Source organism: Chelmon rostratus, chromosome 9, assembly GCF_017976325.1.
Source record: "Chelmon rostratus isolate fCheRos1 chromosome 9, fCheRos1.pri, whole genome shotgun sequence".
Lineage (NCBI taxonomy): Eukaryota > Metazoa > Chordata > Actinopteri > Chaetodontiformes > Chaetodontidae > Chelmon > Chelmon rostratus.
The window spans coordinates 1,031,422-1,049,193 of NC_055666.1; the positions used below are offsets into that span (position 1 = coordinate 1,031,422).

A 17,772-nucleotide genomic window follows, 5' to 3' on the forward strand; every position below is an offset into this window, starting at 1 on the left:
CACACATAATAGTCATAATAATAGTCCCTGTTTTGTAAAAGCCAGAGACAGCTAAACATTTTACATCACTTTTTAATGAATCAGTTTCTGCTTTGCATTTACACCGCTAGGGGTCGCATGAGGTCCGCAGATCTGCCGCTCTCCCTGCCTCTCTTGTCATGCTGCTGTGTGGCTAGAGTAGAGTTAATAACGTTATTACTACTGGGTGTAATTATAATGCACATCCTTAAGAGCAGCACATGAATGGCGAATGATTCTCTGCATACATATCACAACATTTGCATGCATTAACCCGGTTTGCCCAGCCTGTCCTTAGGCTCACAGAGGCCCTACCACCACGTCAACAAGTCCCCCACTCAGTCTCATCACACATGGGTTCATTAGATGACGCGCTGCACATAACGGACAGGTGGGGAGTGTGATCACGATGTGGCAGCTGATGGGTTAAAGTCATAAATGTCCAGCCTTGTCGTTCCCTATCCCTCTTTTCTTTTGCGTCAGATATACTAAAGAGAAGCCAGGCCGAGCTTAAGGGGAGGTAGAGAGAGAGAGAGGGGAGCAGACGTTGATGGGCAACCCCGCCAACCAATCAGGAGACAGGTCTCAGCGTGATTTACAGCCGCGGGGGCTGCGAGGGGGAGGCGCGATGCGGGAAAAAAGCAAATAGCTGAGTGAACAGCGTCAGTAGAGAGCGGAGTGGCGGTGACCGCAGTGAGGGAGCAGGGTGCCAAGAAGACACAGAGCCAGAAAAACAAAGAGGACAAGTCTGAATTTTATTCTCTCTTTAGGCACCACCACAGAGGACAAAATGCATTTCTTCTTTTATCTTCTATGGATTATGAGTTCTTTTTTCCCAACTCCTTCGCAGACTGGTTCTTCACTCCAGCAGCACTGCGCTTCATTGGAATGTGCGCTGTAGCTTCTCCGGGACGCGTCTGAAAAGCAAGCCAGAGGAGCCAGAACAGAAGAAAAGCTTCTGCAGTCATTTTAACTCCTTTAAAAAAATCAACATGTCTTTCTTTTAATTTTGCAGGTTTTTCCGGACACCTCATACGTTTTTGGAGACTTTTACGCATTTGGGAGAGTTTTGCCTCCCGACTCAAACGGGTGATGGGAACTGACATTTTGGACCATTAACAGAGGATAATACGAATTACAATCTTTTTCTTTCTTTTTCTTTTTCTGCTTCTTCTTCTTTTTTTTTCTTTTTTCTTTTTTTTTTACCTTAGTGCACTTTTTCCGGCGATGATTGTGCTTTTGATTGTCCTGTGCATCACGGATGGAGTACTCTCTCAGATACGCTACTCTGTGCCGGAGGAGGCGGATCATGGCACCTTGGTGGGGAATATCGCTGAAGACCTGGGGCTGGACCTTACCAAACTCGCCTCCCGCCGCTTCCAAGTGGTGCCCAGTTCTCGGACACCGTACCTGGAGGTGAACCTGGAGAACGGCGTCCTTTTCGTTAATGAAAAAATCGATCGGGAGCAGATTTGCAAGCAGAGCGCCAGCTGCCAGCTCAACATGGAGGTGTTCTTGGAGAACCCGCTGGAGCTGTTTCGGGTAGAAATCGAGGTGGTGGACATTAACGACAACCCTCCCAGCTTCCCGGAGACAGACATCACGGTGGAGATCTCAGAAAGCGCCACGCCGGGCACCCGCTTCCCCCTGGAGAGCGCATTCGACCCGGACGTGGGCTCTAACGCTTTACGCACGTATGATATCACCACTAACAACTACTTTTATCTGGACGTGCAGACCCAGACGGACGGAAACAAGTTCGCAGAACTGGTCCTGGAAAAGCCGCTGGACCGGGAGCAGCAGGCGGCGCACAGGTATGTGCTGACCGCGGTGGACGGCGGTCAGCCTCCCCGGACTGGCACCGCGCTGCTGGTGGTCAAAGTACTGGACTCTAACGACAACGTGCCGGTCTTTGACCAGCCCGTGTACACGGTGATCCTCTCGGAGAACGCACCGGTAGGCACGTTGGTCATACAGCTGAACGCCACTGACATGGACGAGGGATTAAACGGGGAGATAGTTTATTCTTTCAGTAACCACATATCCAACCGCGTAAAGGACCTGTTCAGCATAGACCCGCGCACTGGCCGCATCGAGGTGCGCGGAGAGGTGGATTTCGAAGAGAGCAGCCTCTATCAGATCTTCGTCCAGGCCAAGGATTTGGGGCCAAACGCCGTACCCGCGCACTGCAAAGTGCTTGTCAAAGTCACCGACATGAACGACAATGCACCGGAGATCACCTTCAGCACTGTCACGGAGTCGGTGAGCGAAAAGGCGGCTCCCGGTACAGTCATCGCGCTGCTGAGTGTGACGGACAGGGACGCAGAGGAAAACGGACAGATCCACGTGGAAATCCTCGGCGATGTCCCGTTCAAATTAAAATCCTCCTTTAGGAATTATTTCACCATAGTGACCGACGGGCCGTTGAACCGGGAGCAGGCGGACTCTTACTCCGTGACGGTGGTCGCGCGAGATAATGGGGCGCCCTCTCTTGCCACCAGTAAGTCCATTCGAGTCCATGTGTCAGATGAGAACGACAACGCGCCTACATTTACGCAGCCCATATATGATGTGTATGTGACAGAGAACAACGTGCCAGGGGCTTACATTCATGCTGTGACGGCGCTGGACCCGGACGTAGGTCAGAATGCGCTCATCAGCTACTCCATATTAGAGTGTGACATCCAGGGTATGTCAGTCAAAACCTATGTGTCCATCAATGAGGAGACAGGCTATCTGTACGCTCTCAGGTCCTTCGATTATGAGCTGCTGAAGGATTTCACATTCATGGTCCAGGCGAGAGACGCAGGCACCCCAGAGCTGTCCTCCAACGCCACAGTCAAAGTCATCATCGTGGATCAGAATGACAATCCTCCCATGGTGCTGGCCCCGCTGGGGAAGAACGGCACAGCCAAGGAGCCCCTGCCCCGCTCGGCCGAGCCGGGCTACCTGGTGACCCGCATCGTGGCTATGGACGCGGATGACGGTGAGAATGCTCGGCTGTCCTACAGCATCCAGAGAGGGAACGAGAATGGCATGTTCAGGATGGACTGGAGGACAGGTGAGCTCCGAACGGCGAGGCGGGTGTCGGCTAAGCGAGACCCCCACCAGCTGTATGACCTGCTCATTGAAGTGAGAGACCATGGGCAGCCGCCGCTGTCTTCCAGCGCCAGCGTTCTGGTGATGCTCGTGGACAGTGTGACTGAAGGCCGCGGAAGCGGGGACCGGGGGGGCACTGCCAAGGCCAAAGACGGCTCCCTGGACCTCACCCTCATCCTCATCATCGCCCTGGGTTCTGTCTCCTTCATCTTCCTCCTGGTCATGATCGTACTGGCCGTGCGCTGCCAGAAGGACAAAAAGCTTAACATTTACACCTGTCTGACCAGTGACTGCTGCCTGGGCTGCAACTCCTGCTGCTCACGGCAGGGTCGGGCCCGCAAGAAAAAGCTCAGCAAGTCGGACATCATGCTGGTGCAAAGCACTGGCAACGTCAGTGGGGCCGGTACGGCCCAAGTCCCCGTGGAGGAGTCAGGGAGCTTCGGCTCCCTCCATCAAAACCAGAACTATTGCTACCAGGTATGTCTGACTCCAGAGTCTGCCAAAACCGACCTCATGTTCCTAAAGCCGTGTAGTCCGTCTAGGAGCACAGACACCGATCACAACCCGTGCGGGGCCATAGTGACAGGGTACACAGACCAGCAGCCTGACATCATATCAAATGGCAGCATTTTATCAAACGAGGTAAGAGTCCCTCTCATACCTACAGTTTAAACCCCCCTTCTATTGAGAGACCAGTAGCATGTCTAAAACCTGATTCATAGAAAGAACATCCCATCAGACACACGAAGCCTGCCTGTTTGATACAGCTGAAATACATCTCTTCATGACAGATTCAAAATGTCTTTCATACCATTTCCTTTCTTTTTCTTTTTTTTTTAACCTCAGTTCAGTGACATGTCATGTCCACAAGTGCTGTTATTGACTGCTAACAGACGCAACATGCCCCAGCATTATTTATTTCCAGGAAAGGCATTAAAACAAGCTGTAGCTGTCCTTAGGGAGGTCGGCCCTGAAAAAGCAAACATTTCATGTTAATGTTGAAGATATTTGAAATGAAAAAACAAAACACAAAAATCTGAATTAGAGAAGTGTATAGCAATGTAAGTGTGGTGGCTCAGACACTGCTGGTTGCTGTGGGTGCACCTGTGTGTGTGTGTGTGTGTGTGTGTGTGTTACCCACATTAAGCATACTGGTCACAAAGCTGCCCAGTCGCACTAGTCGCCTTGGCTGACACACACACACACACACACACACACACACACACACACACACACACACACACTACTTATCAGATCCAGGTATGAGTGACATGTGTAGTGAACACAGCTCAGGTAGCTAATATCATCATGGAAGTGTGTGGGTTGGATCCTGGCTTGATGGCGTGGATGCTGTTTTGTTCTTCCTGTTGCAGTTTTTTTCTGTGTTAATAATGTTACACAAATTGCTCGAATGACACGCTGAAAACTGTCCCTTCTCTCTTTCAGACGAAACACCAGCGAGCTGAACTCAGCTACCTGGTTGATAGGCCGAGACGTGTCAACAGGTAAATGGGGAAATAAATAGTCGCTGCAGCCTCTCTGCTCCTCACTCTGTCACACCCACCAGTCGTAAATCTCTGATCTGTTTATTGCTTCTTACCTCATCCACTGATAACGCTCATTACTGTGATGATCCTCTAGATGTTGAGATGGGATCAGAAAGATTAGAAAAGCGCAGGAATAATCACAACTGCTGTTAGATGAAAACATCACAATGCTAAATGAGGCTTTGATCAAATGTTCTCTTTGATTCCAGTTCGGCATTCCAGGAGGCGGACCTGGTCAGCTCCAAAGACAGCGGTCACGGAGACAGCGAGCAGGGAGACAGCGACCATGACGCCACCAACCGAGGCCATTCCTCTGGTAAGAACTGGCTTTGCTGCAACTGCGTGTGAGCTGACTCTTTTTCATTTGGAGTTTATTGGGTTTTGAAAATCACATATTTAAAGAGCAAATCGATGGCTCTCTGGCTTCTATAGGACTGGAACAGGCATTGCTGATTAGCATGTGGTTACTATGCGGCGTGGTTCCAGGAGCAGATTGTTGGCCGTCTCTACAGTGCTGAAATCTGGACTCTACTTGCTCAGTTCCAGCCTCCACATCGTGTAGGTTGGAAAAATAAAAGCTCATTTTAATAAGGGCTAACATCACACATGGCCGGAGTCATCATCATCTGAGGCGTTTCAGTTTGTCCGACATGCAGCTTTTATGCTGATGCTGTTGTACGTTGAGCCATTCTTATTTTTCTCTTTTGACGTGTGATTTCCTGGTTTCCCTGAAAAAAATGAAGAAGAAGAAAATAAAAGGCTCGGACTGGCAGGTAGCACAATCCTCTCCCTAAGAGCTGCCTCCAGGTGGTCACACTTGCTGGGTCTGTGTCTCTTAATATTGTTTCAGTCTTTTCTGACACATGATGATTTGACGTCGGCAGGCAGAAAACAAACCCTGGCGCTGCTTGTAAATATGTGCTGGTGTTAATGATGAGCCCGCTCCCTGTGAGCTTGGCCACTTGGTGCTGGAGACCACTCGATGAGATGTGATGGGCTTTTTAATGAGGCCTCACTCGTGCTAGGAAGCGGACCAAATAGGTTGCGGCCGTAGCAGACAAAACCGGCGATTCATTCGTTCATTAAATTAATTAACTCTCAGACGGCACTCCCTCCCCACTTCTTTTTTTCTCCCCTCCTCCCTGACCACATTCCTCCATGCTCATCCTTTTTGTCTTTTTTTTAATCTTCCTTTCTTAAAGGAACCGTGAACTCATACAATAGGGCCCCACTGACTCGTGAATGCTGGTTTTATGTCTTCATTCAGTGGCAAGCTTTCTTTGGTGCGGGCCCTCTGTGGACGGAGCCCGTCATCATGTCTGGTCAGCCACAGCAGGGCCCCCTCGCCGTGCCAAATGGAGTCTGCCTGCTAGTCCACTGTCACTCCAGTAAGCCTAGATGGGTTACACAGACCTCAGTAAACAGACGCACACGGAGCTGAACACCCCTCCCTGCCACCACAGCCCCTGTTTTAGCTCTAATAAGCTCAGAGTGAGACCTTCACAACTGCCTCAGGTTTTTCTTTTTAACTACAGTTGAACATTTTAACCCCTAATCAGGACTGAGCCAGCTGGCTGCTTTATGTGGATAGAGTTGTCCTATTTCAAGAGCATTAGCATTTCATTTGAACGCTGCCAGCCAGAGTTCATATTCTGTTATGAATAGTCATAGTCTTGTATACAAGAATGGCTGGATATGATTTGAAATTTATATCTGAGTGGTATCTATACCAAACAGATCATTTTTTCGATGCCTTACTTTGAGGAATATGAACTCTTCACCGTTTCAAAAAATAAAGCTGGCAAGTGTTAGATGTTGTCTAAACATAAGCAGCAGAACTAAATTAAATTAATCTGCTACAAGAAAACCATACTGAACTTGGCAAAAGTGGATTAAATGTAAATGTATCTAAGAAAATGCACCATGTGAGCATTATACCAACTGCAATATAAAGATATTAAAACTAGATTCTCTGTAGGAGATGGTGGCAATATTAGCTAATAATGCTTGAGTTCCCTTAAATCCTTTTTTTATTTCAGGTTAGATTAATCAAAGGGCCACATAGTGGGGCTTTTGCCCAGCTGAAAGTCACACCTTGAAACACGATTCTGACTCTGTGATTCCAGCTTTCCATACTTGACAGTTGTTGATACTATTTCTACTCAGGACAGAGCGGGATCATACAGTTCCACAGTCCTACAGTGTTGTACGTCCAGTTGAGATGCAGTGGCAGGCCCAGCAGAACTTCACTGCTGACTTTGAGTAACCTTGGTGTAGCAAATTGGATACAGTTGCTTTGTTGCAGAGTTATCGGCCAGCTTAGTGCCTTTAAACAGATTATTTGCTGTGCATTAAGTCTTTGTTTGATTAGGATAATTGATAGCGTGGCTTAGTGTCCCGCAATTCTGCTCCCACAATGCTGATAGAAGAACACAGGCTTTGCTCTGTGTGTGCTAATTGAGTTTGTCAGCAGCGAGCACACGCTCGAAGCACGTCAGTGTTTCATAAATGCTAATGGTAAATAAACGTGTTTCCATGTCATCCATCACCGTGGTGTGTTAGCCTTTTCTCTTGGCTTTGACAGGGGGTCTTCATTTCTGCTGCTGCCTGCGTTGTCGTGCCAACATTTTCTGCTGCTTCAGGCTGTGTGCTCAGTTGTTCCCTCATCAAAACCACTCAATTTTTCCTCAAGGACGCACTTAAAGAGTCAGAAATAGTCCACAAATCACCTGTTACAGGGTGAACCACAAAAAACATATATACGTATATGTCTTACCATGCAACCCTGTTTTTTTTTTTTTTTTTTTTAAATCAATTCAGACCCCTTTGGAATAAATTTGGGCCTCATATGGGGAACAAACACCTTATTTTCAGGGCAGGGCTTTTGGTGGAAAGTGACAGAGAGTATGGAACAGAAAGGGGAGGATTTACAATAAAGGTCAAGAGCAGGATTTAAATGAACAAATACTGCGCATTATGTGCCATTACACACACACTGCAGTGTGGAGGTATGAGTGGAGTGATAGCAGATATTATGTGAAGGCCCCATAATATGAGTGTGGATGTTTGAGGTAGGTAAAAAAAAAAAAAAAAAAAAAAAAAAAAAAAAAAGATGAGAAATACATAAATATTCTATTTAGCATTAGTACTATGCTGCTTTGATTTTTATCACACACACCAATATATTACCAGTACTACTGCTACCACTATTTAACATATAGTAGTAAAATATTCACATGTACTACCTCAGAAAATGTAAAAATCTTCCACAGTGTCTCAGGTCTGCTATGCTACTGTAGAAAAAACTGAAGACATAGTAGAGCTGGAACTATCTTATTTATTTTATTTATTGCTTAATTGTGTAATTGTTTAGTCTATGAAATTAAATGAAGGACAATGACAAATGTGCCTCATAAAGTGCCATAGCCCAAAGTGATAACATTAAATAGCAATAGCTGATTAAGTCTGAGCCTTAAGGGATTAATTTTGTAATGACAGCAATGGTGGAATGAGGACTCAGACCTTTGCTTAAGTAAAATACCTACTGTTAAAAATAATTATAACGTAATTATAACATAAAGTAATTTATTCTGTGCCTGTATTTTTTTATTTACTGCGCTGTGCTGTGATTGGCTAAGGAGAGGTTCTTGTCCAGTTCCTGTATAGCTTATATATTGGATTTTCAGTGACAAATAACACAACACTAAATGCATCACATGTAAGCTACATATTAATCTTGTAGCTGGTCGAAGTGGAACTAATTTGAACTTAACAGTTTTATCTGTAACAGTGCACCACATTTTAGAAAAACCTTCATATGTTTCATACATATTTTTCAGATCTTAGTATTCAACAACTGTCAAATAATTATAGTGGACTAAGAACTATATTTACCTGTGAAATGTAGTGGAGTTAAAGCATAACTAGCACATAATTGAAATATTTGAGTAAATTAGCTCTCGTCCTTCATTAAGTAAAAGAAAAGCAGCTTATCCTCACATAGCAGGAACTGCAGCTTGCTGATCTTTATTGAAAATTCAGTCAATGATTGATCAGTTATGAAAACTGTCATAATTTTATTCTGTGAAAATCAGCTAATTTCAACTCAGCATATTGGTATCCTTCTTAGTCCAAAAGTAAAGACTTGACTGAGTGTCAAAACTTCCCTCTTGACCTTTGAAAGAGTGTTTTGACAAATGAATCCTAACTCAAGGTCCACAGATAAGCTTTTCTGGCACTTTCAACCGGCAGATTTTTGTTGTGGGGTTAGCATGAAGTGCTGAGAGTGAACTCTAAATTAGAGGTCATTCTATACATTCTGTGATTGGTGTGTTTCCGTGTGAATTAAATCACAGTGGAATTAAAGTGCTCCTCATTTGCTGCTGGATCCTCTAGGACTACTTCTGCAGCCCTGGAAGTCCCCTCAGGGACCCCATTTCCAGTCCTGCTACATGTGTAAAGTACATATTATCAATATAGCCAATGTCACGCACTTGGAGAAGATTGAGTCGAGGCACTTATCCATTTTTCTGTCACCCCCCTCCACCCGCTACCCCAGCTCTACTCCCATCTCTCCCTGCTACTATGATGAATTCCTTCTTAGGCCTGCAGTTCACGTTATCACCGTGGTAACAGCTCGCTGATCAGTAATTCATTTTTCAGACCTCTGCATACCAATTACCAAATGAAGGTTATTATCGAGACTTTACGTTTGCCCCGCGCAGCGCTGTGCAGAATGATAAGATGAGATGAGGCGTCAGTGGTAACGAGGGTCAGCGCTCTTCAAGATCGCATTACCCTCCCCTCCCGCCGCCGACTTGTTGGCCTCTCTGCTTGTTTTTGGCTTAGTACGAGACATGTTGACACAGTTCTTTTTCATTCCATGTTGAAGTGGAGGGCAGATACTGTACTCTGCAGCCGCTCGAAGCCGACTGTTTGCCCTGAGAAAATTGTTGGTGAACTACGTTGTGGAGCGATAAGGGCATTATCCACAACCTTCGTTCACATTTAAAGCATGGTTCAGACTCTGTGTGTGTGCGTGTGTGTGTGTGTGTGTGTGTGTGTGTGTGTGTGTGCTCGTGGGGCAAAGGATTCAGTAGTAAAGCTGAAATGTTTTTGTCCTCAGGATTCGATAGAGACTGCCTAATGTGCCAGTGGAACATCTAATTTTGCCAAAATGTCAAAAAATATCAAGATGTCCTGATCCGGCCTCGTGGCTTAAATTACTCTCCCTATCCCTCTGTCTTTCTTCCTCTCTCTGTGTATATGTGTGTGTGTGCATGAGTCTTATCTCTCTGACTGAGTCTAAATGCCACATTTCCCGTTCCCATTTTAAGAATTAACACAGCATCCATTTTGTAATGGAAGCCGAGCTCTCTGTCCTCCTCCCATGTTTTTTTGCTGCCCACAATGCAGCGCTCCATGCATGTCCAGGTGCACTGATACAGTATGTCAGCGACCAGCGTGCGTTCTGGTTGCTCCCCCATCAGGCAGTATAGTATGTTGTTTCCTCTTGTGTAAAAGGCCATATTAAAATGCAATGTGATGGTGTATTTATGGCATGTTGGTTAATATTTAATAAGAAACCCTCTCGTTAGGAGACTGGGCACTTTTCCAAGCTGCTAGTGACGGCAAGCCAAATTAATCCGCTTTGTAACAAAGCAAATTCCCCCTTTGCTGACTGCTACAGACACACAACAAAATACACACACACACACACACACTCACACACTGTGTTTACTGGGACGGCAGCAGTCTTAGCCTAATCAGTCTGTATTCAGAGGGATTAGCAGCAGATAGCCCTAGCTGGACAGTTCAGATTGTAGCAGCAAACAGCGACTCAGACACACATACATAACAAGGGGATTTAGGTTTCAAAATACATGCATACACAGGATCTAGGCCCTACTGCAAAAAACATATGGGGCAATGAAAACACAATTTAGCTTAAGGCTTACACTCGGCCTAAATAGCTGCGCTGAACAGCAAACGTTACTGCTAACGCTGTTCCGCTGTGCTCTCCGACAAAAGGTGATTTCCTCACTGAGAATTCCAGCCATTAAAAACCCTCACAAATACTGTAATTACTGCGCATAAAAGAGAACAAGCTCAAACTGGTTTTCAGTTGTACCTGCACCCAGCCTTTCATGGAGGACATTAGGTTTTGTAAAGAGGGTGAGACTAAGAGCCCGCGACAGGGGCAGGCTGGGTAATCCAATACCACTGAGTTTGTGGTTTGGTTAATCTAATGCCTAGGCTAAAGGGAGCACGGGTAGTTTGCTGGCAATGACTTGAAAGACTGCACCCTCTTTTAACCCCTGCAAACACACACAGACACACACATACTCCCACTGTGTCACACACAGGTGCATGATGATGCAAAAACCCACCCAGGCCAGTGACCTGTGATGAAGATGTATTTAATCTGCCTGTGCCCCCAGGTCATGCCTTCAGTATTTTACCCAGGACATTTGGAATTTTAACAACCAGGGGGAGTTAACATTCTACTATTAAATGCTTGAAATGAAATTCAGATGTACACATTAGGAAATAAAATGTACAGTAGCTATGAATAAATGGTTGAAGAAACACAATATGACAGGATCTAAGAAATGGAACACCTTAATGACATCAAGAAATCTAAAATCCTTTACCTTTCGTAATTGTCCGTACAAACTGGCTTCTTTTATATTTATTATTTGTTTTTCAGTAACCCAAATTCAAAGTTTATCAGCGGTGAGAACAGGGATTTTGGTGTATGCATTAGAGCAGTGGTCCCCAACCTTTTCTGTACCATGGCCCAGTTAAATGTCTGACAATATTTTCACGGGCCAGTCTAAAGGTGTAGCAGATAAAAACAAAATAAAATGATAAGATCGGCATTAAAAACTGTGGTATTTTCTCTTTAATAATAACAACAACAATAATAATGAACGTAAATCCACTTTTAAATCATGTCAAGAGGACCTGGCTGCAGACTGGCACTGTCAGGCACCACCTGTTTTTCAAATTATGTGAAAAAACAAAATAATGGAAATTATTTTTTCTTTCTGTACGGCCCAGTACCAAATGACCGGCCCACGGGTTGGGGATCAATGCATTAGAGAAATTTTATTTAGCATCTTGAATTGTTTAATTAATTTAGAGAGTCCATGCATTAAGAACATGAAGACTCACAGGTCCTGACAACAGTGTTCTTCCCTTCCTGTCTCTGTCCTTTTCGTCTCTGAATGCAGAGTCTAAGGATAGACAGTGTCAATTGCTGTGAAATTCCAAATTCCAAATGTGATTTGCAATTTGTGCGCTGTAAATAAATAACAGAAAACACGATTGCTCTTCCTTTAAAAACCCAGCATCCCAAAAGTACTTTACAAAATGGTCTGATAAATTTCACTCTTAAACAATAAGAAACGACAAGTCCTCACACTCTATTGCCCCTTCCTACAAAAATTGTTCAAAAAAAGTGTACATACCAAAAAATACTCCATTACAACTAAAAGTCTTGAGATAAAAAATTAATGTACTTTTAACTACACCTTCAAAGTGTAGTACTGTAAATTACCTTAAAGTAAAAGTGAAAGTAGATGAAAATATTCAATGAAATAAGGAACGTTTACTTTTTACATGTTTTAGTTCACAATTATTTGTATTTTTTAACTGCAAGTCCACTTGAAATGTATCAAGTATTTATTTTACCTATCTGTGTGTGTATGTGTGTGTGTGTGCGTGTGTGCGCGCGCGTGCGTGTGTGTGTGTGTGTATAAACGTGTGGAGGGATTTTCATTGTATCTGGCACAAACGTCCACTTGGAGCCAAAGATGAACTGATTTGCATTTTGTGGTCAAAGGTCAAAGGTCACTGTGACCCAACAAAACACATTTTTGGCCATAACTCAAGTATTCATACACAAATGTCTCACAGGATGCAACGATGAAGTGATGACATTTTATATCCAAAAAGTCAAATGTCAGCTTCACTGTGAAATGATAATGTTCTGCAGAAACACTTTCCCAGCCATTATTCAACATCACAGCACAGGAAGAGAAGGGGAATTATGACCATTTTTCACATTTGCTCAGATTAAATATCTGAGCATTGGTGACACTAATCTTGGGCGTCCACCTTGAGACTGTGGTGTGTGTAGATCTTTTGTGCTGCCAGGTGTGTGTGAAGCATTCACACATTACTATTTGTAGCCTCTTTTCAGCCCCAAGCTCATTGGTTCTGCTGATGTTGAGCTTCAGGTGATTGTTGTTGCGCCATGTGATGAAGTTCTCTATCAGTCCTCTGTCCTTCTCTATAAAAATAGCCTCTGAGTGAAGACGGCATGTTGTTTTGGTTTTTACACACCTATACAGTTCCTGATGCTATTGTGCTGACAAAATCTGTCCACAGATAGAAACACCTGTTAAAGTACTCAAAACTGCCTCTGTGATAGTTGCTGCCACAATAGGTGTCTCCACCACCACATTTTACCATGATGACACACACACACACACACACACACACACAGAGAGAGACTCATAAGGTTAAAACAATACCACTGTACTGCACTGTAGGAACTCTTGTCTTTCTACCCAACTACACACGACAACCATAATAAATCTGCAGAAAAAATTGTGCATCTACTCCAGGATGAGGGGCTCACATTAAATGATGTTCTCCTTGGCAGAACTGTTACATTAACCAGCCGTATCGGTTAGCTATAAACTCCACAAGCTAGCAATGTCAGACTGTGGTTAGGGGGGTAGATACATGCCATAGTGTGTATATATATGTGTGTGTGTGTGTGTATGTATGTATATCATGTATGTATATATGTCTATATAAAATCATGGGATCATATATATATATATATATATATATATATATATATATATATAAAGAATCAAAAGCCTCGAGTCTTTCTTCCACAGTCACTGCGGAACTGTGTGTGTGTGTGTGTGTGTGTGTGTGTGTTTGTACGGTCGGCTTTGATCTTAACAATATTGAAACAGAAAGCCCAGAAATGAGGAATCAAAGAGCAGGTTGCATAAATACATACTGTTAAAGTCTTGTGGAAATGCGTCAGTTGGAGTTATGTCTGTTTGTCTGTGTGCACAGGTATCATGTTTCCTGTTTGTCTTGCTTGTCAAGAAATGCTGAAGCCTTAAACACTTTCCTCATGTTTTTCTCCACTCTCCCAAACCTTTTTCTCTCCTGTACAGGCGCAGATCTGTTCTCTAACTGCACAGAGGAGTGTAAGGCCCTCGGCCACTCCGATCGCTGCTGGATGCCGAGCTTTGTGCCCTCCGACGGGCGCCAGGGCCCAGACTACCGCAGCAACCTCCATGTACCCGGCATGGACTCAGTCCCCGACACAGAGGTATTTGAAAGCCCTGAGCAAACAGCTGACAAGTCATTCTCCACCTTTGGCAAGGAGATGCCTCTCAGTCATCAACACTTCCACCAAAACCATCACCACCACTTTCTCAAAAATCATCACCTCAGCTACCACCAGGGCTCCATAGAGAGGAAAGAGTTGGAATCATTTCTGCCTTGCTCCAGAGCACCTTATAGCCCGTCCTATTTAAGTGAGTATTGTGTTTTACTCTGGCCTAAGTACCCACTCTCTCTGATCTGGTGATCGAATTAAATGAAAAAGAAAAGATTCCAAATTAAATTTTCTCCCTGGATTGGCTGGCGGAAGAAAGCGTGAAATTCATTTCAGGTCTGACCTCTGTTCTGTCAGCCCTCTGTCAGAGTGTTTAACTAACTCTTTCCTCTTCCTCAAGCATCTCCATTACCTCTGACAGTGATGATCTTGTCTTGCCTCACTTACCATTTTTGTTCATCCCTCTATGCTTGTGCGGACCCTCATTGGCCCCTTACCCTACCACTGACCATCCTTACTAAATGCTCAACTCTTACCCTAACCCGAACCTAAGCCTAATTCTGACCTAACCCTTAAAGCCAAGTCTCAACCCTCGGCCAAAATGTCCTCACTCTGTTGCTCCCGTCCTCACTATGTAGCAACTACACGTACACAGGCACACACATATGCAAACCTCCAGCACTAATTGGCTTGTGGGCCTTTCCAAATTAAACATGCCAAAAGCAATTGTGATCTAAAAGGTTTCTTTGATGCGGGTGGAGATGGTAGCATTAAGGAAGCTCTGTCTCATTATGGAAAATGGCTGCTGAGGCCCTCTCATGAAGCTCAGCAATGAAAATCATTTTCAGCCAGTGAAGAAGAAGAACGTTAGGCAGTGAGCTCATTCTCATTTAGTGGATGTCGGACGTTGGAGGGAGGATCAAAAAACAGTTCTAGATAATTGCGGAAAAAAAAAACAGGGAAAAGGGAATTTCTCAAGGAATTACTGTTTCTATACTCCCATTCAAAGGCCACAAAGAGATACATCCTCAATCACTGCAATTGGGTGATAATGTTTAATGGTAATTTTGTCAAGCAGGGCCTGAAGAGGCTCCCTCTCTCATCATCCAACACAGCAAGCTGGAATTGTCAAACTGTCAGAGCACCGTGGCTTCCCCACTGCCATCATTTCAAACTACAGCATGCTGTTAGGAACTGCAGGATTTTTTTTAATTAATGTTTTATTCATTTGCTATGTTTTTTTTTTTTTAATCTGGATCAAAAAGTGATATTGAGCAGCCCACCAAGTGCTCACATGAGAATTTTTCACTCTTTAAAAAAAGTTCTAGCTCATTGTGTGCTGGCAGTGTCCTCACAGAGAATGATCATCAGGTTCAGGTTAACTTCCAGTGAAATGCAGGGCATCCCAAGTTCTGATAAGAGTGGATTGATTACAGTGAGGAATCACAGCTATACTGTGTTTCAGCAGAATATGATCAGCACTTGTACAATGAAGAACGAGCAATTCAAATAGTAAAGAATAAAAATGAAAGCATCAATCAAGTATAGCAGTTGTGGGAGTTGAAGATGATGCTGCGTAATAACAATCATACGTCAAAACCGGACAGACAGAAGAAGGTGTTGAATGAACTCATGAAATCCTGATAAAACCTGCAGTCATAATGTAGTTCTCACAAGGCATTTTTGATAATGAAAAGTTTTTGTGAGTTCAAGGGCTTGAAAAATGAACATTTGATCAGATTATGATACTTGAAATGGACTTTACATAACTTAGTGGAGATGATCATGATATTGATTTTGGGTTTGAGGTTATTACAGCAGACATGTAATCCAGCAATATGAGATGAGGAAATGTGAATCAGTAATTAAAACTGAAAAAAATGAAAATAAAAATCAAGTGTAACAGTTGCAGTGACACGAGGCTTTGTGATTCATTCACACGAATAGATCAACACTATCCAGTAGAATATAAATACGAATCTCCACACAGTTGAAACCATTCAGACTATCGATATTATTTTTGACATTCTGATAATAAACACCATTTAAAAATGTATATTATGTAAACTTGATAAACTTCTCATCCAACCAAACATCAAGCAGCAACCTTTAAACAAGTTTCAGATTATTATCGTTTCTGTGTTTTCCCCTTTACGCTTGTCAACCTTAAATCTGATCCGCATTGTGTTTGTTGTGTGCTGCTCTGGTTCTAATAGCTACCACGGATGTGCTTATTATGTGCTTATGATGCAGCACTCGAAGTGGAGGGCTCCTGATATCACTGCTTTTCCCACGAACACAGCCACTCATTCCTCTTTCAAAGTAGATCACTGTGGCCCTTATGCTAATGAGTGTGGGGGCGGCAATGAGGGGTGGATAATGGCAAAGCGGGAACAACAGTCAGAGAGAGGGCTGGGTGGGGAAGCGGGGAGAGAGGTTGTAAGAGGAGGAAGGGATGGAATGATGATACCAAGAGGCTGAAGCTCCCTAATCTGATCAGCCAGTGATACACAGAGACGCTTTTGTCCCAGGAGGTGCAGGCCTGGGCCCGGGGTGGGGGGGTGAGGGGTGTGGGATGATAGCCAGAGCCCAGTGACAACATGAAGGCAGGGGCAAAGAAGGGGAGGGGGCATGAATGAAAGGTTCAGCCCCAGCTTTGTTGTTGTCCTAAATAAATTGGCCATGCAATATTCACCCCCTCCAATGCCACTGTTCCCATACCCCCTCACCTCCTACACACACACACACACACAGTCGCACATATATTATCATATTATACATGAGTGAACTGAACGGCAGAGCTGAGGGATGTGAGACTTCCTGCCCCACATTGTGCATGTGTGACCCTCCAGTTCTGTGTGAATGAGGCCATTTAAGTGCTGTTTTTTGTTCTATTCTGTTTTCTGTCATCCCTCTCAGACAAACCTGACACCCCCCTACACTTTTACTCACCCACACACACACACTCACACAGCTAACGAGGCCTTTTGTTTTTCTCTGCTTCTTGCAGCGAGGAAAAGGGTTTGCTAGCTCCTTTCGCGTGGATATACCGGAGACCGCGTGACTTTGCACAATCACTCCTCGACGGCCAAGGCTATAAAAACAAACATCAAGTTGTCAACCTAAATTGCCCTCCCTACCCTCATCCCTACTCACCCAACACAAAAAACAAACAAAAAGAGAAAACACACTCGACTCCACACAAAATGAGGGATCACCCAATTAAGGAACCAACAGTTTCTTTCTTTCTGGAATTCCTCGGAGCACTGCCGGGCTTTGGAGGCACTCCATTCTTGGGATTAGGAGAGGGTTGATATGGGGGAGGGGGGTTGGGATGGATGGTGCAAGCAGGTAGATAGCCTTATCAGAAGGATGCCATTGTCTCAGCAGGACTGAGAAACGAACAGAGGAGGAGGGAGGACACTGATGACAGAGAGATAAAAATGGACACTGATCTCTCTTTCTTTTTCCAATCTGTGTGTGCCTGTTTACAGCACTGATGTATACATCTTTGAGGAAAATAAAACCCGACGAGGACAATATGTGTGTATTGAAAGACAAATCGAGACAAGAGCCACCCAGACAAACCACCACTGAGCCCTTTAGGCGTTTGTACTCGCAGAGAGACGCCAAATTGTACAGGAAAACCTTTGTGCATTTCAAATGCAATACCACGGTTTTAGATTTTTCTATTATGTTTGTGTGGTCAGGTGTCTCTATTCCTATCTACTTCAA

General features: G+C 44.3%; 1 protein-coding gene across 1 annotated transcript; it reads left to right on the forward strand.

Annotated features, from left to right (window-relative positions):
* Positions 1-1,245: 1,245 nt before the first annotated feature.
* On the forward strand, positions 1,246-17,263 carry pcdh10b (protocadherin 10b). The gene is made up of 6 exons (XM_041944469.1): positions 1,246-3,759; positions 4,564-4,622; positions 4,874-4,980; positions 13,871-14,087; positions 14,154-14,236; positions 17,048-17,263. The coding sequence occupies exons 1-6, from the start codon at positions 1,246-1,248 to the stop codon at positions 17,065-17,067; spliced, it is 3,000 nt and encodes a 999-aa protein (XP_041800403.1). The 3' UTR covers positions 17,068-17,263.
* The last annotated feature ends 509 nt before the right edge of the window (positions 17,264-17,772 follow it).